At 46.1% G+C, this 21,339-nt stretch overlaps 1 protein-coding gene across 1 annotated transcript in view; it reads left to right on the forward strand.

Moving 5' to 3' along the window:
• The first annotated feature begins 342 nt into the window (after positions 1 to 342).
• The window catches only part of nmi (N-myc (and STAT) interactor), a 32,058-nt gene continuing 11,061 nt past the window's right edge, over positions 343 to 21,339 (forward strand). Inside the window, exons 1-6 of the mRNA XM_078227971.1 lie at positions 343 to 549; positions 1,829 to 1,889; positions 5,806 to 5,895; positions 7,377 to 7,535; positions 13,573 to 13,689; positions 17,058 to 17,232. Of these exons, the coding sequence (XP_078084097.1) occupies positions 1,833 to 1,889; positions 5,806 to 5,895; positions 7,377 to 7,535; positions 13,573 to 13,689; positions 17,058 to 17,232 (598 nt within the window). The 5' untranslated portion in view covers positions 343 to 549; positions 1,829 to 1,832. The remainder of the gene's footprint in view (positions 550 to 1,828; positions 1,890 to 5,805; positions 5,896 to 7,376; positions 7,536 to 13,572; positions 13,690 to 17,057; positions 17,233 to 21,339) is intronic.

A 21,339-nucleotide genomic window follows, 5' to 3' on the forward strand; every position in this document is an offset into this window, starting at 1 on the left:
AGCAACCTGTGCATTTCCGTGTTTGACCTGTGCTGCTGCCAACACCACAAGCTGCCTTCGGTTTTTTTACCCTGTGATCGCTGATTGCTATCCACGGATCACAATTCCTTCCAAAAAGGCTGTGTGAAACCTCAGCAGGAACAAATGCCTCACAGTATCATTATTTAAACACTATTGGGGCTGAGGCCAAAATGAAATCAATGGCTTTATTATTTAATCTCACCTTTAAATAAATTTACAAATGAAGTCACTGATGCTAATGGGGGGGGTCAAAGTTTGGATTCGATAGGGAAGTTGTGCAAATATCTGCCTCCCTTTTTAAAAAAAACTAAACATACGGGTGCAGTCAGGTCAGATGATTTCCAGTAAGCCGGCATTCTGGAAACTGAAAGTAAAAATCGGGGAGTAAACAGCCGAACGAGTTTAGGGGAACGAGCGGAATCGGCAGAAGAGTGGTCTGCTCAGAATTGCCCTTGCCCGCTTGTCCTCAGTTACAGAGCGGTGGCTGGAGCGGGGGTCCCAAATCCTACAGCGCTGGGAATGACAAAGGTAATGAAATCCCCTCATTCAAACAGCGCTTGCTGGCTCAGTGTACACAGCGCTCAGCATTCAGAGTGGTGTGAGATTGCCATGTCTTTGCAGTGTTGATATTTTAAGATAACTTGAAGTCTTAACTTCCTATTTAAAACGTAACTTTGAGTTACTTTCGGTTTTAAAGTGTTTCTCGGCATAGCCAACGTTGTCTGTGGCGGTATTTTAGCAGTTCCGGGAGGTTTCGTTGTGTCAAAGGCTTTATGATCGACCTCATAAAAACCATTAAAATATTTCACTCCCTTTTGACAAGCAGAAGATTCGGGCTCTCATCCCTCCTGGTGTTTGGCATGCTCAGGCAGCCATTAGCATATATGAGCTTTGATGACTTCAGGAAAGACATTGATGAACTGGAAAGAGTGCAAAGAAGATTTACCAGGGTGTTGCCAGGACTAGAGGGCCTGAGTTATGGGAAGAGGGTGGCCAGGCTAGGATATTATTCCTTGGAACGAAGGAAAATGCGGGGTGACCTTATTGAGATGTATAAAATCGTGAGGGGCATAGATAGGATGAACGCACATAGACCAGAGCTTTACCGGCATGCCCGCCCGAGGCTCGTAAGATCGAGCCCGAGGCCAATGGAGAATGCCGTTCCGCGAGCCTCGCCCACCCCGATTCTGGGTTGGGCGTGCCGGTTATATCAGGGCTATAGTTTTTTCCCCAGGGAAGGGGAATTGAAAACTAGAGGGCATGGCATTAAGGTGAGAGGGGAAAGATTTAAAATGGACCTGAGGGGCAACTTCTTCACGCAGAGGGTGGTGTGTGTGTGTGTGTGATGAGCTGCCAGAGAAAGTGTTTGAGGCAGGTACAATAGCAACATTTAAAAAGCACTTGGATAAATACATGGATGGGAAAGGATTAGAGGGATATGGACCAAACGCAGGCAATTGAGACTAGCTGGGAGGGCATGGACCGGTTGGGCCAAAGGCCCTGTTTCCGTGTTGTATTGCTCTGTGACTCTATGACCTTACAGCTGAGTACAGTCCTGGCCTAACTCTCACTTTGATCATTGTTTCCACCAGAGATCAAATATCACCATCGGTTGATAGGTTATCCAAACTAGTTCCACAAGGACAAGTAGATTTGAACCCAAAACACCAGAGCTCATTGCCTAACTAATTCCATTAACAGATTTCATACGTGGGAGCATATTTGTCATATCACATCACACTTGCTGTATATATGAAATGTAGAGTATTTATGTAAATTAATTTTGTTATTTTTCTTTGATGAACAGATTTATGGATCAGTGTGACAAACCCAAGTCTCTCTTTGCAGATAATAGTAACTCACATTCTGTAAGTATGTTACCCAAAAATGTGTTGTCAAATCTAAATCTATTTTCATGAAGACAAAAGCTCATCTCTTTTGCATACAATGACATAAACCTTCTCAGCATAACAAGGAAATTAGAACATGGGGTAAGATTGCATGATGTGGAGATGCCGGCGTTGGACTGGGGTGAACACAGTAAGAAGTCTCACAACACCAGGTTAAAGTCCAACAGGTTTATTTGGTAGCAAAATCCACTAGCTTTCGGAGCGCTGCTTCTTCGTCAGGTTAGCGGGAGTTCAGTTCACAAACAGGGCATCTCACGACACAAACTCAATTTGCAAAATAATGGTTGGAATGCGAATCTTTACATGTAATCAACTCTTAAAGGTACAGACAATGTGAGTGGAGAGAGCGTTAAGCACAGGTTAAAGAGATGTGTATTGTCTCCAGACAGGACAGTTAGTGAGATTTTGCAAGCCCAGGCAAGTTGTGGGGGTTACAGATAATGTGACATGAACCCAAGATCCCCGTTGAGGCCACCCTCATGTGTGCGGAACTTGGCTATCAGTCTCTGCTCAGCGACTCTGCGTTGTCGTGAAGGCCGCCTTGGAGGACGCTTACCCGAAGATCAGAGGCCGAATGCCCGTGACCGCTGAAGTGTTCCCCAACAGGAACTCTTACCTGGTGATTGTCGAGCGGTGTTCATTCATCCGTTGTCGTAGCGTCTGCATGGTCTCCCCAATGTACCATGCCTCGGGACATCCTTTCCAGCAGCGTATCAGGTAGACAACGTTGGCTGAGTTGCAAGAGTATGTACCATGTATCTGGTGGATGGTGTTCTCACGTGAGATGATGGCATCCATGTCGATGATCCGGCACGTCTTGCAGAGGTTGCTGTGGCAGGGTTGTGTGGTGTCGTGGTCACTGTTCACCTGAAGGTTGGGTAGTTTTCTGCGGACAATGGTCTGTTTGAGGTTGTGCGGTTGCTTCCTGTTGGGGAACACTTCAGCGGTCACGGGCATTCGGCCTCTGATCTTCAGGTAAGCGTCCTCCAAGGCGGTCTTCACGACACATGACAACGCAGAGTCGCTGAGCAGAGACTGATAGCCAAGTTCCGCACACATGAGGACGGCCTCAACCGGGATCTTGGGTACATGTCACATTATCTGTAACCCCCACGACTTGCCTGGGATTGCAAGGGTCATGCTTGTAAATAACCATGTTACCATATTTATTGCTAAACGACACTTGCTTATTTTTCTGTAACACTAAACGACATTGAAAAAAATCATTGCGCTGCTTCACACAATGATCAGGGAGCTTTACTGCCCACTGAACACATAGACAAAACCTTGATTTAAAATCTGCCCTAAGGGGTCGGTAGAACCTCCAAAAATGCAGCAATTCTTCATAGAATCCCTACAGTGCAGAAGGCAGCCATTCGATCCATTAAGCCTGCACCGACTCTCTGACAGAGCATCTTACCCAGGTCCTATCCCCATGTAACTCCACGTATTTTCCCTGCTATTCCCCCAAACCTACGCAACTTGGGACATTAAGGAACAATTTAGCATGGCCAATCAATCTGACCTGCTCACCTTTGGCGTGTGGGAGGAAGCCAGAGCACCCAGAGGAAATCCACACAGACATGGAGAAAACGTGCAAACGCAACACCTTAGGCTGGAATCAAACCCGGGTCCCTGGTGTTGTGAGGCAGCAGTGCTAACCACTGTGCCACCGTGCCACACTGAAGTGTCAGCCCAGATTATATGTTGTAGTGAAGCATGAATTGACACTCTTCTGATTCAGAATCGAGAATATATTTTGATTGAACACAAATTGGATATGCGATCAGAGATAGAATTATCCTTTTTAAGTATAAAAGTTTCGAACAAAACACTGTCCCTATTTTTTTTTTAAGTGATCAAGGGCAGCATTACCATCTAAAATATTTTAAAACTGTGTAACTTTCTTTTATCTTTTAAGTCCGGATTATGATCAGTGCTGTATGATTTCACTGGGTGATCTAGGGAATAAAGAGACCAGCCGATGTAGTACTATGCCATATAGACCAGAAGGTCTTGGGTCCTATTTTGGATTAATACTGAGTTAGTTGTTTGCAGATAGAGCAGCAGATAGAACAAAGAACAGTACAGCACAGGACAGGCCCTTTGGCCCACCAAACCTGTGCCGACACATGATGTCCTTCTAAAGTAAAGACCTTTTGCCTCTACGTGGTCCATATTCCTCTATTCATGTATCTGTCAAGATGCCTCTTAAACGTTCTTATTGTATCTGCTTCTACCACCCCCTCGGGCAGCGCATTCCAGGCACTTACCACCCTCTGTGTAAAAAACTTGCCTTCTTTAAACTTTCCCCCTCTTACCTTAAACCTGTGTCCCCTAGTAATAAGTCTCACAACACCAAGTTAAAGTCCAACAGATTTATTTGGAATCATGAGCTTTTGGAGCGCTGCTCCTTCATCAGGTGAGTGCTCCTTCATCAGGCACTCACCCGATAAAGGAGCAGTGCTCCGAAAGCTTCGTGATTCCAAATAAACCTGTTGAACTTTAACCTGGTGTTGTGAGATTTCTTACTGTGCTTACCCCAATTCAACGCCGGCATCTCCACACTATGCCCCCTAGTAATTGACATTTCTATGCTGTGATGTGCCACTTTGGACCTTGGTATTTTGGGGCCAAAGAAATTAATGTCAAGTCCTGCTATGGATCATTGCTTAGCAAAGTCTTACAGGAAATGTTTTTGTGTGTTTTTGACTCAACGTTAATTCATACATGAAGAATGGCCACTTATGGAGTTGGTGGATTTACTGGTGTCTGTGTGATGAACCCGGCAAGTTGCTTCAGATGGGAAAGAAGGGGAAAAAGAAGCTGTGTAAAATTCCACCTAGATTTCCATCTTAGTGGTTAGAATATTAACTGGACAGTACACTGCATATATGTATTGTGGAATTGAAACACCTTTGGTATAAGTGGCCAGACAGTCACAGCTTTGATAAAGACTGCTGAATGAATGAGAGTTCTCAAGCATGTTACAAATAACACAGCGTTCAACTGGAAATTATTCAAAGACTTGGACAATTATCTCTAACTGTTCAGTCATTATTAGCATTAAAGTTTCAGTAAGGATTTTTTCCTACTTGCAGTTATAACTGGTTCTATTCATGTTTAAAACATAACCAAAAAGTATAGGTTGATCAATACCAAAAAAATCTAAATTTTTGAGTACAATTCTTTTCATAGAATCCCTACAGTGCAGAAGGAGGCCATTCGGCCCATTGAGTCTGTATCGACCACAATCCCATCCAGGCCCTATTCCTGTAACCCCACACATTTACCCTAGCTAGTCCCCCTGACACTAAAGGGCAATTTAGCATGGCCAATTCATCTAACCCACACATCTTTGGAGTGTGGGAGAAAACCGGAGCACCCAGAGGAAACCCACGCAGACACTGGGAGAATGTGCAAACTCCACAGACAGTCACCCAAGCTGGGAATTGAACCCGGGTCCCTGGCGCTGTGAGGCAGCAGTGCTAGCCACTGTGCCGCCCTATAAACTGTTCCTCACTAATCCGTAGGATGATCATTTAGATCCAAAATGGTGGGGGCCTGGAATGCACTGCCAAGTGAGGTGGTTCAGGCAGATACGTTAGCGACATTTAAGACTTATCTGGATAGACACATGAACAGACAGGGAATAGAGGGATATAAGCGGTTGGTCTAGATAGGTAAACATGATCTGCACAGGCTTGGAGTCCCGAAGGGCTTCTTCCTGTACTGTACTGTTCTTTGTTCAAAACGTTAACTCTGCTTCTCTCCACAGATGCTGTCAGATGCTATCCAGCATTTTATTTCAGATTTCCAGCATCCGCAGAATTTTGCTTTTACCTCACTGATCTTTCTCTGGCTGTTTTTCCAGGATTTTGAAGTTATTCCAGACAATGGTCAGAACACTATGAATCTTTCAGAAAAACTTCAAGCAGCAAAAGAAGAACTAGAATTATGGCAGGTACAAATATCTGATACCATCCCCTCTGTGACTTTACCAACTGGCTTTATCTTTCTGTTGTTCTAGATCAACTCCCTGCAATCACGAGAATGAATTTATGGGAACCACTGGCACAAAATTCATAGCTGGAAGGGGAAATTGGGCTTTGAAGTCAAATTCATAGCTTTGGGGCTCTCTTGAATGAAGGTTAAATAACGTTAACTGATTTTATCCATTCGTTGTTATCTTGTCATCACAAATCCTGGAACACCCTCCCTAACCCACCCTAAGTGGGTGCATCAATACCTCAGGGACTGCAGCAATTCAAGAAAGCAGCTCACCACCACCTTCTCAAGGGCAACTAGGGATGGGCAATAAATGTTGTGATGTGGAGATGCCGGCGTTGGACTGGGGTGAACACAGTAAGAGTTTTAACAACACCAGGTTAAAGTCCAACATGTTTATTTGGTAGCAAATACCATAAGCTTTCGGAGCGCTGCTCCTTCGTCAGATGGAGTGGAAACAAGCCCACATTTCCACTCCATCTGACGAAGGAGCAGCGCTCCAAAAGCTGATGGTATTTGCTACCAAATAAACATGTTGGACTTTAACCTGGTGTTGTTAAAACTCTTACAATAAATGTTGGCCAGCCAGCGACGCTCATATGCCATAATTCAAAAAAAAAATCTTCTCAGATAGGGTAACTCTATTGTATAGCTAGAACTTGCAGAGCATGCTGATTGAACCATAGCAGCACTTTGAATAGACACAGAGGGAGCGCACAACTCTCAGTCACTGGCCCTGATTTTACCGGCACGCCCGCCCGGAAGTCGGGGCGGGCAAGGCTCGCGGAGTGGCATTCTCTGTTGGCCTCGGGCGCAACCTTATGAGCCTTGGGCGGGCGTGCCGGCAAAAGTCTGGCCACTTGTGTACAATCAGCACACTTTGCATGCATATCACTTCAGTAATAGCAGTTGGATAAAATACTAAGTTTACAGAAGGCAGCATGGTGGCACAGTGGTTAGCAAATTCCCCTGAATTAGGTTCAACTTAGCATAGCCAATCAACCTAACCAGCACATCTTTGGACTGTGGAGGAAACCAGAGCATCCAGAGGAAACTCGTGAAGACATGGGGAGAATGTGCAAACTCCATACAGATACTGACCTGAGGCCGGAATTGAACCCGGGTCCCTGGCACTGTGTGGCAGCAATGGTAACCATTGTGCCACCATGCTGTCTTCTGTAAATCTTGGTTATTAGCACTTTGGACATTGATCCCAATGAAAATAAACATCCACTCACTTCATCCAGGCTACATGAATGGAAATATTCTCCTGTTAATTTTAGGAAAACAGTTGAGTACAAAAGTTAATTTCCATCATTTAGTGGATAATTAGTCGTAGAAGTTCTTAAAAAATAGTTTCAGGATGTACTTTTAAAAAATGTCAGAGTTTTAGTATGTTGTCCAGGTGTTACAATCATACCTTGTGTTTTTGAACAGACTAAAATAGACAAGTTGGATAAGGAAAAATCAGATTTAATCTGTCAAAAACTGGATGTGGATGAGAGGAGGAAGCAAGCTTTTCAAGAAGCTGCCCAGCTGAATAAGGAACAGGAGAATCTGCAGAAAGATTTTCAAAAGGCAGAGCAATTCTTCAAGGTAAAAGTGATTCTTTTTACTGGAACCTTTGTTTCTTGAGCACAACATTAAGACTAGAAAATCTGTTGAATTTCACATATGAATATTTTAATTATTGTACTATGCATTTGTGTGTGTTTAATCTGGTGTCTGCATCAAAAGAGCGTATACACATACCAAGGCCAGAATTGTCTTCTTGGATGGATTGGTCACCAGAGGAAATTCAGAGTGAGACTGGAACCTTCTATGCCTAAGTCATTTTCCTGGGTTGTGAGTCACTGGTTCTGCAGGGTGGAATCCCACAGGATCACCAAGAGCGAGTCTTTTATCGCCTGCTGCAGTAATTGGGTCAAATTCCTGGAACTCCCTCCCAAACAGCACTGTAGGTGTACCTACACCACATGGACTGAGGTGGTTCAAGAAGGCGGCTCACCACCACCTCATGGAGTCATAGAATCCCTATAGTGCAGAAAGAGGTCATTCGGCCCATTTAGTCTGCACTGACTCTCCGAAAGAGCATCCCATTCAGGCCCTCCCCTCCGTCCTGTCTCTGTAAACCCACACATTTACCATGGCTAAGCATGGACATTAAGCGGCAATTTAGCATGGTCAATCCACCTAACTTACACATCCTTGGAGTGTGGGAGGAAACCGGAGCACCTGGAGGAAGCCCACGCAGACACGGGGGGAACGTGCCAACTCCGCACAGACAGTCCCAAGGCCAGAATCAAACCTGGGTCCCTGGCGCTGTGAGACAGCAGTGCTAACCACTGTGCCACTCTCATAGAGTTTTACAGCCTTCGGCCCATTGTGTCTGTGCCAGCTTTCAAACACCTATTTATTCTATTCCTGATTTCCATAGCTCTACTGTGCTGGTAGGCTATGCACAATTATTTGGTTAAAGCCCAGTGGCATTGTCTTGTATATTTTGAAATTCTTAAACTTTAATTTTTATCATTTGTGTCAAAGCACCGACGGCTTTGTATGTAAGATGGGGAGGAGCATGTGCAGTTGATATTGCATCTGCAGAAGCTGTGTATGTAGATCTCTCAGTAAGAGTTGATTAAATGACCTTACTGACCTTCTGTGTGTGTCGAGCATTCAGTTGATCAAAATTGAAAAGAAACCAGACTCTGCCAGTCCAAGAAGTCCACTATCTGCAAGGAGTGTATTGGAATATTCTATACTTGCCTGGATGAGTGCAGCTCCAACACCACTCTAGAAGCTCAACATCATCAAAAAAGCAGCCCACTTGATTGGCACCCCCATCCACCACATTCATCATTCACATCCTCCACCACTGATGCACAGTGGCAGCAGTGTTTGCCATCTACAAAATGCAGTGCAGCAAAACTCCCTCGACAGCACCTTCCAAACCCGCAACCTCTGGCACTTAGAAGGACAAGGCAAGAGATGCATGGGAACGCCCCCCACCTGCAAATTTCATTCCAAGCTGCACATTATCCTGACTTGACACTATGGCTGGGATTCTCCAGTCCCGTTGCTGTGAATGGAGATTTGGTTGAGCATCACATTCCTTGTTCTCGCTGGCAGCGGCGGCATGGCGAACGGCATTGGAGAATTCTGGCCGGTATCACCATTCCTTCAATGTCGCTGGATCAAAGACCTGGGGTGGAATTTTCTGGCCATTTATGCCGGCAGGATTTTCTGGTATCATAGAATCTCTACAGTGTAGAAGGAGGCCATTCGGCCCACCAAGCCTGCACCGACAACAATCCCAACCAGGCCCTATCCCTGTCACCCCATATATTTACTCTGCTAATCCCCCTGATGCTAATGGACAATTTAGCATGGCCAGTGCACCTAACCTGCACATCTTTGGGAGGAAACCGGAGCACCCAGAGGAAACCCACGCAGACACGGGGAGAACGTGCAGACTCCGCACAGACAAGCCGGGAATCGAACCCGGGTCCCTGGCGCTGTGAGGCAGCAGTGCTAACCACTGGGCCACCGTGCCGCTGCAGTGAACGGAACATATTTGGCTGAGCACCAAATTCTCCATCCTTGCTTACAGCGACGGCGGGGCGTGAATGGTTGGAAGATTCCGGCCACAAACTCCCTCCCGAGCAGCACCGATGATGTACAAGAAAGCAGCTAACGACCACCGCCTCCAGGACAATTCGGAATAGGCAACAAGTATTGGCCTTGCCAGCAATGTTTACATCCCGGGAATGAATTTAAAAAAACATGTGGAAATGTAAATCCTAATTTCAAACAATCAACTTTTATTTAACACATCCTCAGATTTTATTGAACATTGCAGGAGATTTAATTTTAACTTCACCAGCTGTAAATGTTACAACTTGTTTGTTTACAAGGTTTAACTGATCCAATATATTTCCTTGTTTGAGAAAAAAAATGACATTCTTTGCTCCATTCATATTTAGAAGAGACAAAGTTTAAGCAATGCTGGAGATTTCTATTGTGAATGTTGAATCAAGGGGCAGAATGTTCCATCTATGAGACTAAGTGTGGTTGAGGACAGTTTTAGGAATACCCACCCTTTCACTCGGAATGACAGGAACTCATTTCGTGCTGGAAGCTCATTAATTATGTCCTGGTGAGTATCGGGTTGCTGGTCAGTCCACCCATGTCAGTTGGTGAGGTCGAAGGTCCAGGCGCCATATGTAAATGCCAGTCAAACACAGGAAACTTCTAGAGACGTCTTCAGCCCACATAAAGAAAGCCATAAGCATCAAGAAGAAGGCAGCACGCCGTTTCACCCACTGGGCCCCCTCAGGCCTTGATCAGGGGAGTGCGGGTGTACAGGGGTGTCTTGTATCGCACAAATGGCTCCAAGAAGCACACCAGACTCACCTCGTCAGCCTGGTAGACTGTCGCACAAGAGATCAGAGCAGCTGGCAACCGTGTCCAAACACCAAGCAGTGCAGGATGAGGATGAATGATCTCACCTGTTCCACCGGGGTAAGTCATCCTTCAACTCCCTCCAATGTCAAACTCCTGTCATGGCATCATGTGCTCAATGGCTTCTATCCCCAGGGATCTCAGGCAATCATTGGTGGGGGACACACACGATTGTCTCACAGAAACTTTCACATCACCACCGCCCCATCTAACGTGTTGCACACTCTCCATCCTCTGGTCCTCCTGGGGAGGGCTCACCAGACACAGGGGACATTCATCTGACACAGTCTCTGCTCCATCCCACCTCGTCACAAGCTTTTCCTTCGTCTTCACACTCACCAAGCTGGCACACAACAGGGGGAAAGAGTTCAGACTGGGGAGAGGGACAGCCAACATCATCTTTGTGTTCGAGGAGACTTCAGCTAAGCTGGCTGGGAAGGGCAGAGATTGCTCCTGTAGGGAACATGAGGTGGGCCTGAACCAACAACTTAGGATAGAGGACAGCTCCATAACTTCATCATGTCATGTCCTGACATTCGCACTGAGCCACATACAGCCTTATATTGCTCAGACTCATCAACTGAAACTCTTCTCTCTATTTACTAGGCAGCAGCAGATTGAGGCCCAGTATCAGACCGATCCCCAACCACACCTGAGGAAGAAGCGGGAAGACCATTCACAATGCTCACCCACACCCTCCACTGTGCAGAGACATACACCTGGGTGGGGCACATCTTCCGGTTAGACTCCGGCTCACTTTCTGGAGAACACCTCACTGGCACGTTACCGCAGCAGTTAGAGGCAGGGATAACTTAGGTCTCCGGCACTCGGTGGGGCTGCTGGAGAACAGCCACCCACTCAGTCCCAGTCAGGTGACGAGCCTCTGGAAGCAGCTGCCAACTCAATGCTGGAGACGCAACGATGGGCGACGGAACATCAGGCAAAGATCTCTCAATCACTCAGCAGACTAGAGCGAATGATGGAGGGGTCGTTCGCATCCTGTCTGTGGCTGTGACACAAGAGCACCATTAAGATGGTGGCAACGTGGGGACCATTTCCTCAAAGAGTCAGGGCAGGGGCCCTTGGGCACTCATGGGGAGTATGACGGTCAGCTGGACACCTTGGCGGCGTCCTCTCAGGACACTCCAAGGGTGTGCAGCCGTTCACAGTCCCCTTTGCCTATGACCTCATTGACTAAAATGGCTCAGGCCACCAAGGATACATCTCCACTGGAAAAGGAGACCCTTATCAGTCTGGGACCCTCCAGACCTCAGACCAGAGGATACCCAGGATGTAGCAGTCAGCAGGCTGCCTCTGCTGCGGATATCAGGACTGACCATGGGGGTAATGGTAGGGTTCAGAAAGTTAAGAAATTTTGAACTCACCTTTGGGTCATGGGTGTCCTACCACTCTTAAGTAAGTTGCACTTTTGTGAGTGCATTTCCTGGTTACGTGAATGTTTTTGTCAACTGAAGGTGTTATGATTTTGTGCATGGGAATCCTCCCTGGTCGAAATGCTCCCTTCTGAATGTGGAATTCTGCCTGAGTATCACTGCACCGTGCAACGGTGTCAGCCACTGGGAGCAGAAGACCTCTGCATTTCTCAACCCTGGCTGCAGTACTGCTCAGTGTCTGAAAGTGGAGGCCTGAGTGAGAACCACAGCACAGCGGTGTCCTTCTGGACAACGTAAGAAGTCTCACAACACCAGGTTAAAGTCCAGCAGGTTTATTTGGAATCACGAGCTTTTGGAGCGCTGCTCCTGCATCAGGTGAGTGTGAGAGACCTACAACACAGACGCCGCTGAGAGACTTTGCCGTCGCACCTCTCTCACTCTCCTCAACCACCAGCTCGACAGCAGACGCCGCAACCTGGAAGCCAAGATAGAGTCCATATTCTCAACTTGCGCTCAGGACGCTGCAGACCAGCTGCAAGACACTGCCAAGCAGACAAGACAACGGAACTACGCCACCTACATGCACACCAAGAACAGGAAACTTGAGCAACTCGGCATCACCACCAGCTCACAAACCCACTTCTGGACAATATCTGTAAAGAGCAGGAGTTCAGCATTGTGACACAGGAGTGGCACAGCGCCAAAGAAAGTGGGCGATGTACATGGCACTCACCTCGAAGTCATGAGTGAACAGAGGTCCTAACAGAGTGCCCACCACTCCTTTTCAAACGGCTTTCAGGCCGATGTAATTTTCTGCTGGCGTGATGCAAGATTGGAAGGCATCATGAGATTCCAGCGAGTAGCCGTTTCAATGAACATTCATGAGATGGTAAGAAATGCAAATGGCTGTTCACACCACTAGGCAGTGGGATGCTCGACCCACCGTTAAACTGCCTTTGGCAAAATCCTAGAAGTACTTTTACAATGGCAGTTTTCTGACTGCCACTGGATTCTTCGCTCCTGTGGGTGGAGGGAACATTAAACACAGGTTAAAGAGATGTGTATTGTCTCCAGACAGAACAGCTAGTGATATTATGCAAGATCAGGGGGAAAGCTGTGGCGAGCTGTGGGGGTTACTGACAATGTGACATAAATCCAACATCCCGGTTTAGGCCATCCTCATGTGTGCGGAACTTGGCTATCAGTTTCTGCTCAGCGACTCTGCGCTGTTGTGTGTTGTGAAGGCCGCCTTGGAGAACGCTTACCTGAAGATCCAAGGCTGAATGCCCGTGACTGCTGAAGTGCTCCCCCACAGGAAGAGAACAGTCTTGCCTGGTGATTGTCGAGCGGTGTTCATTCATCCGTTGTCGTAGCGTCTGCATGGTTTCCCCAATGTACCATGCCTCGGGACATCCTTTCCTGCAGCATATCAGGTAGACAACGTTGGCCGAGTTGCAAGAGTATGTACCGTGTACCTGGTAGATGGTGTTCTCACGTGAGATGATGGCATCCGTGTCGATGATCCGGCACGTCTTGCAGAGGTTGCTGTGGCAGGGTTGTGTGGTGTCATGGTCACTGTTCTCCTGAAGGCTGGGTAGTTTTCTGCGGACAATGGTCTGTTTGAGGTTGCGTGGTTGTTTCTTCGCTCCTGCCAGGCCGCTGCGAAAGCCGGTGCGAGAAAGATAGTAAAACGCCGCCAACTTATCAGTGTTTTGTTGAGGTATTTGATTTACTTGCAATTCATATACAATTACTTAAGGCCCATTCTTTTTCAATAGGCGAAGCTCTCTGATAAACAGGCTGAAGGTGAAAAACTAAAAGAACAGTTGCTTCAACTTGAAGATAAGCTCCAAAGTATCCGAAACAATTGTGTCCTCCTGCAGTCTAAATTCAAGGTAACTATTGTGTAATATGGCAAATCACATCCTTGCTCTTTAATAAACCCTATTTACTTAAATCTAAATGCACCTTATAGTTATCCATCTGATGTTCAGTGCCTTGTGGTCTAAAAATGATGGGATTATAGCACCCGTAGTTACGAGGATTACATAAGATATCCAACACAGAAACAGGCCATTCAGTCTAATCACTCCATTTATGTTCCATTTGAGCCATTTCCTGTCTTTTCCATCTAGCATAACTTGCTATTCCCTGAGGTGCTTAGAATCAGAGAATCCCTTCAGTGCAGAAGTAGGCCATTTGGCCCATTGAGCCTGCACCGACAACAATCCCAATGCAGGTCCTATCCCCATAACCCCACGTATTTATGATGCCAATCCCCCTGACAATAAGGGGCAATTTAGCATGGCCAATCAACCTAACCCGTACATGTTTGAAGTCTCCTTACCTACACTATTGACTTCAACCACTCCCTGTGGTATTGAGTTCTACATACTCACTAATCTCTGGGTATAAAGCACTTTTTCTGAGTCCCTTAGTTAGTTTCTTACTGACCATATGGAACTCGTGGTTTCCAGTTTTGCTTTTCTTTACTAGTATAAAAATTCACTCCATTAAGACCTTTCTTAATTTTAAAAACCTTTATTATGTCACCACCCAGCCTTTTTCCAAGAGAAAATAAATCTTGACTGTATCTTTATATAATATAGGGACCAGAATTGTACGCAGTACTCCCAAGTGTGGTGTGACCATGGTCTAATACAAGTTTAGCATAACCTTGATACTTTTCATTTCAATGAAGCTGCGTACGTATCCCTGTTAGAATTCTCTTCTGATCTGTTGAAACAGAGGCGAGAAAAGGAGCTTTCATTATGAGAGAACCTCCGCAGCATCTTCATTCTTGCCCAACTTTCATCTTCTCTCTATTGCCTCATTGAAGTGCACATCACTGGTAACTGCGATTCCTGCTCCTGCTGGATTCGTGTAAATAAAAACAAAATGTCACAAATCTTCTTTTCGTGGCCACATATACACCTGGGAAACCCTCAGGCCCCACATCTGCTCCACTCAATGCAGGAGCCCTAAAACTGAGGCCCTCATTGGCATATGCACGGGGCCTAGTTCCCAGCTTGGGCAGCCACCAACAAGATTATGGGAACTAATTTGGGGTCCGGTGTTTGTCCTTGAAATTGTGACACATTGCGCTGTTTTGGAGGCCTTTTTACATCCATTAAACGGGTACAAATGAAGATCCTTTTTCTACCCCCATGGCCGGAATTTTGCCGCCTCACAGAACGGCATTTTCCATTGGCCTCAGGCGGGATCTAACGAGCGAGGGTAAAATAACCGGCATTTTGGTACATTGGCCTTTATAAATCGGAGTATCGAGTATAAAAGTTGGAGTGTTATGGTAAGGTTATATAATAAGAAGTTTAACAACACCAGGTTAAAGTCCAACAGGTTTATTTGGTAGCAAAAGCCACACAAGCTTTCGAGGCTCTAAGCCCCTTCTTCAGGTGAGTGGGAATTCTGTTCACAAACAGAACTTATAAACCTCCAGACGCTGAAAGATGCCCTCATAAGAACAGGATATGGCGCTAGACTCATTGATCAACAGTTCCAACGCGCCACAGCGAAAAACCGCACCGACCTCCTCAGAAGACAAACACGGGACACAGTGGACAGAGTACCCTTCGTCGTCCAGTACTTCCCCGGAGCGGAGAAGCTACGGCATCTCCTCCGGAGCCTTCAACATGTCATTGATGAAGACGAACATCTCGCCAAAGCCATCCCCACATCCCCACTTCTTGCCTTCAAACAACCGCACAACCTCAAACAGACCATTGTCCGCAGCAAACTACCCAGCCTTCAGGAGAACAGTGACCAAGACACCACACAACCCTGCGACAGCAACCTCTGCAAGACGTGCCGGATCATCGACACAGATGCCATCATCTCACGTGAGAACACCATCCACCAGGTACACGGTACATACTCTTGCAACTCGGCCAACGTTGTCTACCTGATACGCTGCAAGAAAGGATGTCCCGAGGCATGGTACATTGGGGAAACTATGCAGACGCTGCGACAACGGATGAATGAACACCGCTCGACAATCACCAGGCAAGACTGTTCTCTTCCTGTTGGGGAGCACTTCAGCGGTCACGGGCATTCGGCCTCTGATATTCGGGTAAGCGTTCTCCAAGGCAGCCTTCGCGACACACGACAGCGCAGAGTCGCTGAGCAGAAACTGATAGCCAAGTTCCGCACACACAAGGACGGCCTCAACCGGGATATTGGGTTTATGTCACACTATTTGTAACTCCCACAGTTGCGTGGACCTGCAGAGTTTCACTGGCTGTCTTGTCTGGAGACAATACACATCTTTTTAGCCTGTCTTGATGCTCTCTCCACTCCCATTGTTTTGTTTCTTAAAGACTGGATTAGTTGTAAGTATTCGCATTCCAACCATTATTCATGTAAATTGAGTCTGTGTCTTTATAAGTTCTGTTTGTGAACAGAATTCCCACTCACCTGAAGAAGGGGCTTAGAGCCTCGAAAGCTTGTGTGGCTTTTGCTACCAAATAAACCTGTTGGACTTTAACCTGGTGTTGTTAAACTTCTTACTGTGTTTACCCCAGTCCAACGCCGGCATCTCCACATCAAGGTTATATAAGGCATTGGTGAGGCCGAATTTAGAGTATTGTGTACAGTTTTGGTCACCTAGTTACAGGAAGGATGTAAATAAGGTTGAAAGAGTGCAGAGAAGGTTCACAAGGATGTTGCTGGGACTTGAGAAGCTGAGTTACAGAGAGAGATTGAATAGGTTGGGACTTTATTCCCTGGAGCGTAGAAGAATGAGGGGAGATTTGACAGAGGTGCATAAGAGTTTGATGGGTATAGATAGAGTGAATGCAAGCAGGCTTTTTCCACTGAGGCTAGGGGAGAAAAAAACCAGAGGGCATGGGTTAAGGGCGAAAGGAGAAAAGTTTAAAGGGAATATTAGGGGGGGCTTCTTCATGCAGAGAGTGGTGGGAGTGTGGAATGAGCTGCCGGATAAAGTGGTAAATGCGGGGTCACTTTTAACATTTAAGAAAAACTTGGACGGGTTGATGGATGAGAGGGGTGTGGAGGGATATGGTCCAAGTGCAGGTCAGTGGGACTAGGCAAAAAATGGTTCGGCACAGACAAGGGCCAAAAGGCCTGTTTCTGAGCTGTAATTTTCTATGGTTCTATATCTGTAGATGTAAATATTCCTGTTTTTTAATGATCACGAAATAATTTGAACTTGGAAATGTGAGGGAAGCTTTTCTTTTAACTGGTTCAGACTCTTGCTTTTCAACATAGTCTTTGTCACGTGCAGGTTAAGGCAGTGATGCCTGAGAAGAATATTAAATTTATCAAACTCGAAGAACTTGTGCCGACCGATCAGGAGGATGAAGAGTTCCTGAAGATAAAGTGCTGTTATCAAATCTTGCCCAAAGTTCCATTGGTCCTTCAGAACGGACAGGCTTTGATCACTTTCGAAGATGAGCAAGGTAATAAGCTTACCTTTAATCTTTTTTAAATTCGTGCATGGGATTTGGACATCGCTGGCTAGGCCAGCATTTATTGCCCATCCCTAATGGTAGTTGAGAGTCAACCACATTGCAGTGGGTCTGGAGTCACATGTAGGCCAGACCAGGTAAGGATGGCAGATTTCCTTCCCTTAACGACAGTAGTGAACCAGATAGGTTTTGTATCAATCAGCAATAGTTTCATGGTCAAGCAGATTTTTATGGAATTCAAATTTCACCATCTGCGATGGTGGGATTTGAACCCAGATCCCCAGAGTATTACCCTGGGTCTCTGGATTACTAGTCCAACGACAAAACCACTATGCCACTGCCTCCCCAAAGAGCAGAAATCTCTGGAAATCCTCAGTTGCACAAACAGTGTTTGCCAATCTGGTAAGCCACCTCATTCTGGCAAGGCATGGTCCCCATTTTGTATGGAGAAGCGCAAATCATGTTATAATGGGGTTAGAGTTATAGAGTCATAGAGGTTTACAACAATGGAAACAAGCCCTTTGGCCCAACTTGTCCATCCCTAAGCTAGTCCCAATTGCCCACATTTAGCCCATTGCCTCTGTACCCATCTTGCCCATGTAACTGATTTTTAAAAGAAAAAATTGTACTCGCCTCTACTACTGCCTCTGGCAGCTTGTTCCAGATACTCACCACCCTCTCTGTGAAAAAATTACCTCTCTGGGCCCTTTTGTATCTCTCCCCTCTCATCTTAAACCTATGCCCTCTAGTTTTAGATTCCCCTACCTTTGGGAAAATATATTGACTATCTAGCTGATCTGTGCCCTTCATTTTTTAATAAACTTCTATAAGATCACCCCTCAGCCTCCTACGCTCCAGAGAAAAAAGTCCCAGTTTATCCAGCCTCTCCTTATAACTCAAACCATCAAGTCCCAGTAACTTCCTAGTAAATCTCTTCTGCACTCTTTCTAGTTTAATAATATCCTTTCTATAATATGGTGAACAGAACTGTACACAGTATTCCAACTGTGGCCTTACCAATGTCTTGTACAACTTCAACAAGACGTCCCAACTCCTGTATTCAATGTTCTGACCAATGAAACCAAGCATGTTGAATGCCTTCTTCATCACTCTGTCCACCTGTGACTCCACTTTCAAGGAGCTATGAGCTTGTACTCCTAGATCTCTTTGTTCTGTAACTCTCCCCAATGCCCTACCATCAACTGAGTAAGTCCTGCCCTGGTTCAATTTACCAAAATGCATCACCTCGCATTTATCTAAATTAAACTCCATCTGCCATTCGTCAGCCCACTGGCCCAATTGCTCGAGATCCCGTTGCAATCTGAGATAACCTTCTTCATTGCCCACTATGCCATCAATCTTGGTGTCATCTGCAAACTTACTAACGATGCCTCCTATATTTTCATCGAAATCATTAATATAAATGACAAATAACAGTGGACCCAGTACTGATTCCTGAGGCACACCGCTGGTCACAGGTCTCCAGTTTGAAAAACAACCCTCTACAACGACCCTGTGGCAAATTCAGACACAAACTTGCCTTCCTGTGTTTCTTTGGTGTTTTCTAATTGCTGCTTATTGGCACTTTTGAGTTTGTGTCGTTCTAATATATTTTCCCTATTCTAGCCCCCAATTTCTTCCATTTTTTTCAAAAGATGACTTAAAATAAAACAAACATTTTTTAAAAAACCATACTGATTTCTGTTGAAGAATGCAACCACACTCCTTCTGAAGACAATGGTTAGTTTAGTTCATTTATCAGTGTCACAAGTAGGCTTACATTAACACTGCAATGAAGTTACTGTGAAAACTCCCTAGTCACCACACTCTGGTGCCTGTTCGGGTACACTGAGGGAGAGTTTAGCATGGCCAATGCATCTAACCAGCATGTGTTTTAGACTGTGTGAGGAATCCGGAGCAGCCGGGGGAAACCCACGCAGACACGGGGAGAACGTGCACAGACAGTGACCCAAGCCAGGAATTGAATCCAGGTCCCTAGTGAGGCAGCAGCACTAACCACTATACTGCTATGCCCATTCCCTGTTGGGATCCCCAAATTCACACTTGACACTTTTCCCCTGAAAATTCACAGCTGCTCTGGCATCCCCACTGTGTCAACCTTATCAGAAGTCATCTGAATTGGGTGGCAACTAGGACTGGGCCTGGATGCGCCAGGTTTCAGTCTTGCATTGGAACCAACGTTGGACTTTTGGGGACCACAGTCTTTGCATATCCCCAGCTGCAACCATCCTCGAAGGATGGGGCAGATCTGTAGCAGCAGCTTCCTATGTCAGATATGATGTCCCTAGTCCTCCTGAGTGACCCATCGTGTAGTTAGTAGAGATGTAACAATGCTGACCAGCAAACACTGCGGGATCCATGGTGTGATTGTGGCCTGGATCCCTTGAGGAGAGAGCAGATTTTAAAAAATTTGGAACACTTCCTCTCCTGCCAAGAGACCCGAGGGACAATGCCAGCATTCATTCAGGGGATAGGATTGAGGACTACACTGTTCTCCCACAGATAGTTTCTGATCCTCCACTATTCTTTTTAGCCTCTTCAGTGGCCGGGTAACCTAGTTCTGTTCTTAAGGTCAAGAGCACTGTGAAATGGTATCCAAATGAGGAAAACCTCCATTGGCTGCAGTATGTCCCCTAGGATCAGTGGTAACATGGTGACAGTTCTTTGTGGGTATAATTGCTATTAGAACTGACCCCTGCATTTTTGGTATAATTTGGCATAATTTCTTTGTAATTATTTACATGACTTTGCCTTCTGTATTTGCTCTTTTCCTTGGCCACCTTCAAGCTCTGTCATTATGAATATAGGCACAGTGGTTAGCACTGCCGTCTCACAGCGCCTGGGCGCCAGGTTCAAATCCAGCTTTGGGTCACTGTCTGTTCTCCCCGTGCCTGCGTGGGTTTCCTCCGGGTGCTCCGGTTTCCTCCCACAGTCCAAAGATGTGCATAAGAAATAGGAGCAGAAGTAGGCCATCTAGCCCCTCGAGCCTGCCCCGCCATTCAATAAGATCATGGCTGATCTGAAGTGGATCAGTTCCACTTACCCGCCTGATCCCCATAACCCCTAATTCCCTTACCGATCAGGAATCCATCTATCCGTGATTCAAACATATTCAACGAGGTAGCCTCCACCACTTCAGTGGGCAGAGAATTCCAGAGATTCACCACCCTCTGAGAGAAGAAGTTCCTCCTCAACTCTGTCCTAAACTGACCCCCCTTTATTTTGAGGCTGTGCCCTCTAGTTCTAGCTTCCTTTCTAAGTGGAAAGAATCTCTCCACCTCTACCCTATCCAGCCCCTTCATTATCTTATAGGTCTCTATAAGATCCCCCCTCAGCCTTCTAAATTCCAACGAGTACAAACCCAATCTGCTCAGTCTCTCCTCATAATCAACACCCCTCATCTCTGGTATCAACCTGGTGAACCTTCTCTGCACTCCCTCCAAGGCCAGTATATCCTTCCGCAAATAAGGGGACCAATACTGCACACAGTATTCCAGCTGCGGCCTCACCAATGCCCTGTACAGATGCAGCATGACATCTCTGCTTTTATATTCTATCCCCCTTGCAATATAGGCCAACATTCCATTTGCCTTCTTGATCACCTGTTGCACCTGCAGACTGGGTTTTTGTGTCTCATGCACAAGGACCCCCAGGTCCCTTTGCACAGTAGCATGTTGTAATTTTTTTCCATTTAGATAATCCAATTTGCTATTATTTCCTCCAAAGTGAATAACCTCACATTTGTCAATGTTATACTCCATCTGCCAGATCCTCGCCCACTCACTCAGCCTGTCCAAATCTCTCTGCAGGCCTTCCACGCCCTCCACACGATTCACTTTTCCACTCATCTTTGTGTCGTCTGCAAACATACCCTACACTCAGTTCCCTCCTCCAGATCGTCTATATAAATGGTAAATAGTTGAGGCCCCAGTACCGATCCCTGTGGCACGCCACTAGTTACCATCCGCCAACCAGAAAAGCACCCATTTATTCCGACTCTCTGCTTCCTGTCAGATAGCCAATCCCCAATCCACGCTAACACCCTACCCCCAACTCCGTGTGACCCAATCTTCTTCA

Source organism: Mustelus asterias, chromosome 14 (assembly GCF_964213995.1).
Source record: "Mustelus asterias chromosome 14, sMusAst1.hap1.1, whole genome shotgun sequence".
NCBI lineage: Eukaryota > Metazoa > Chordata > Chondrichthyes > Carcharhiniformes > Triakidae > Mustelus > Mustelus asterias.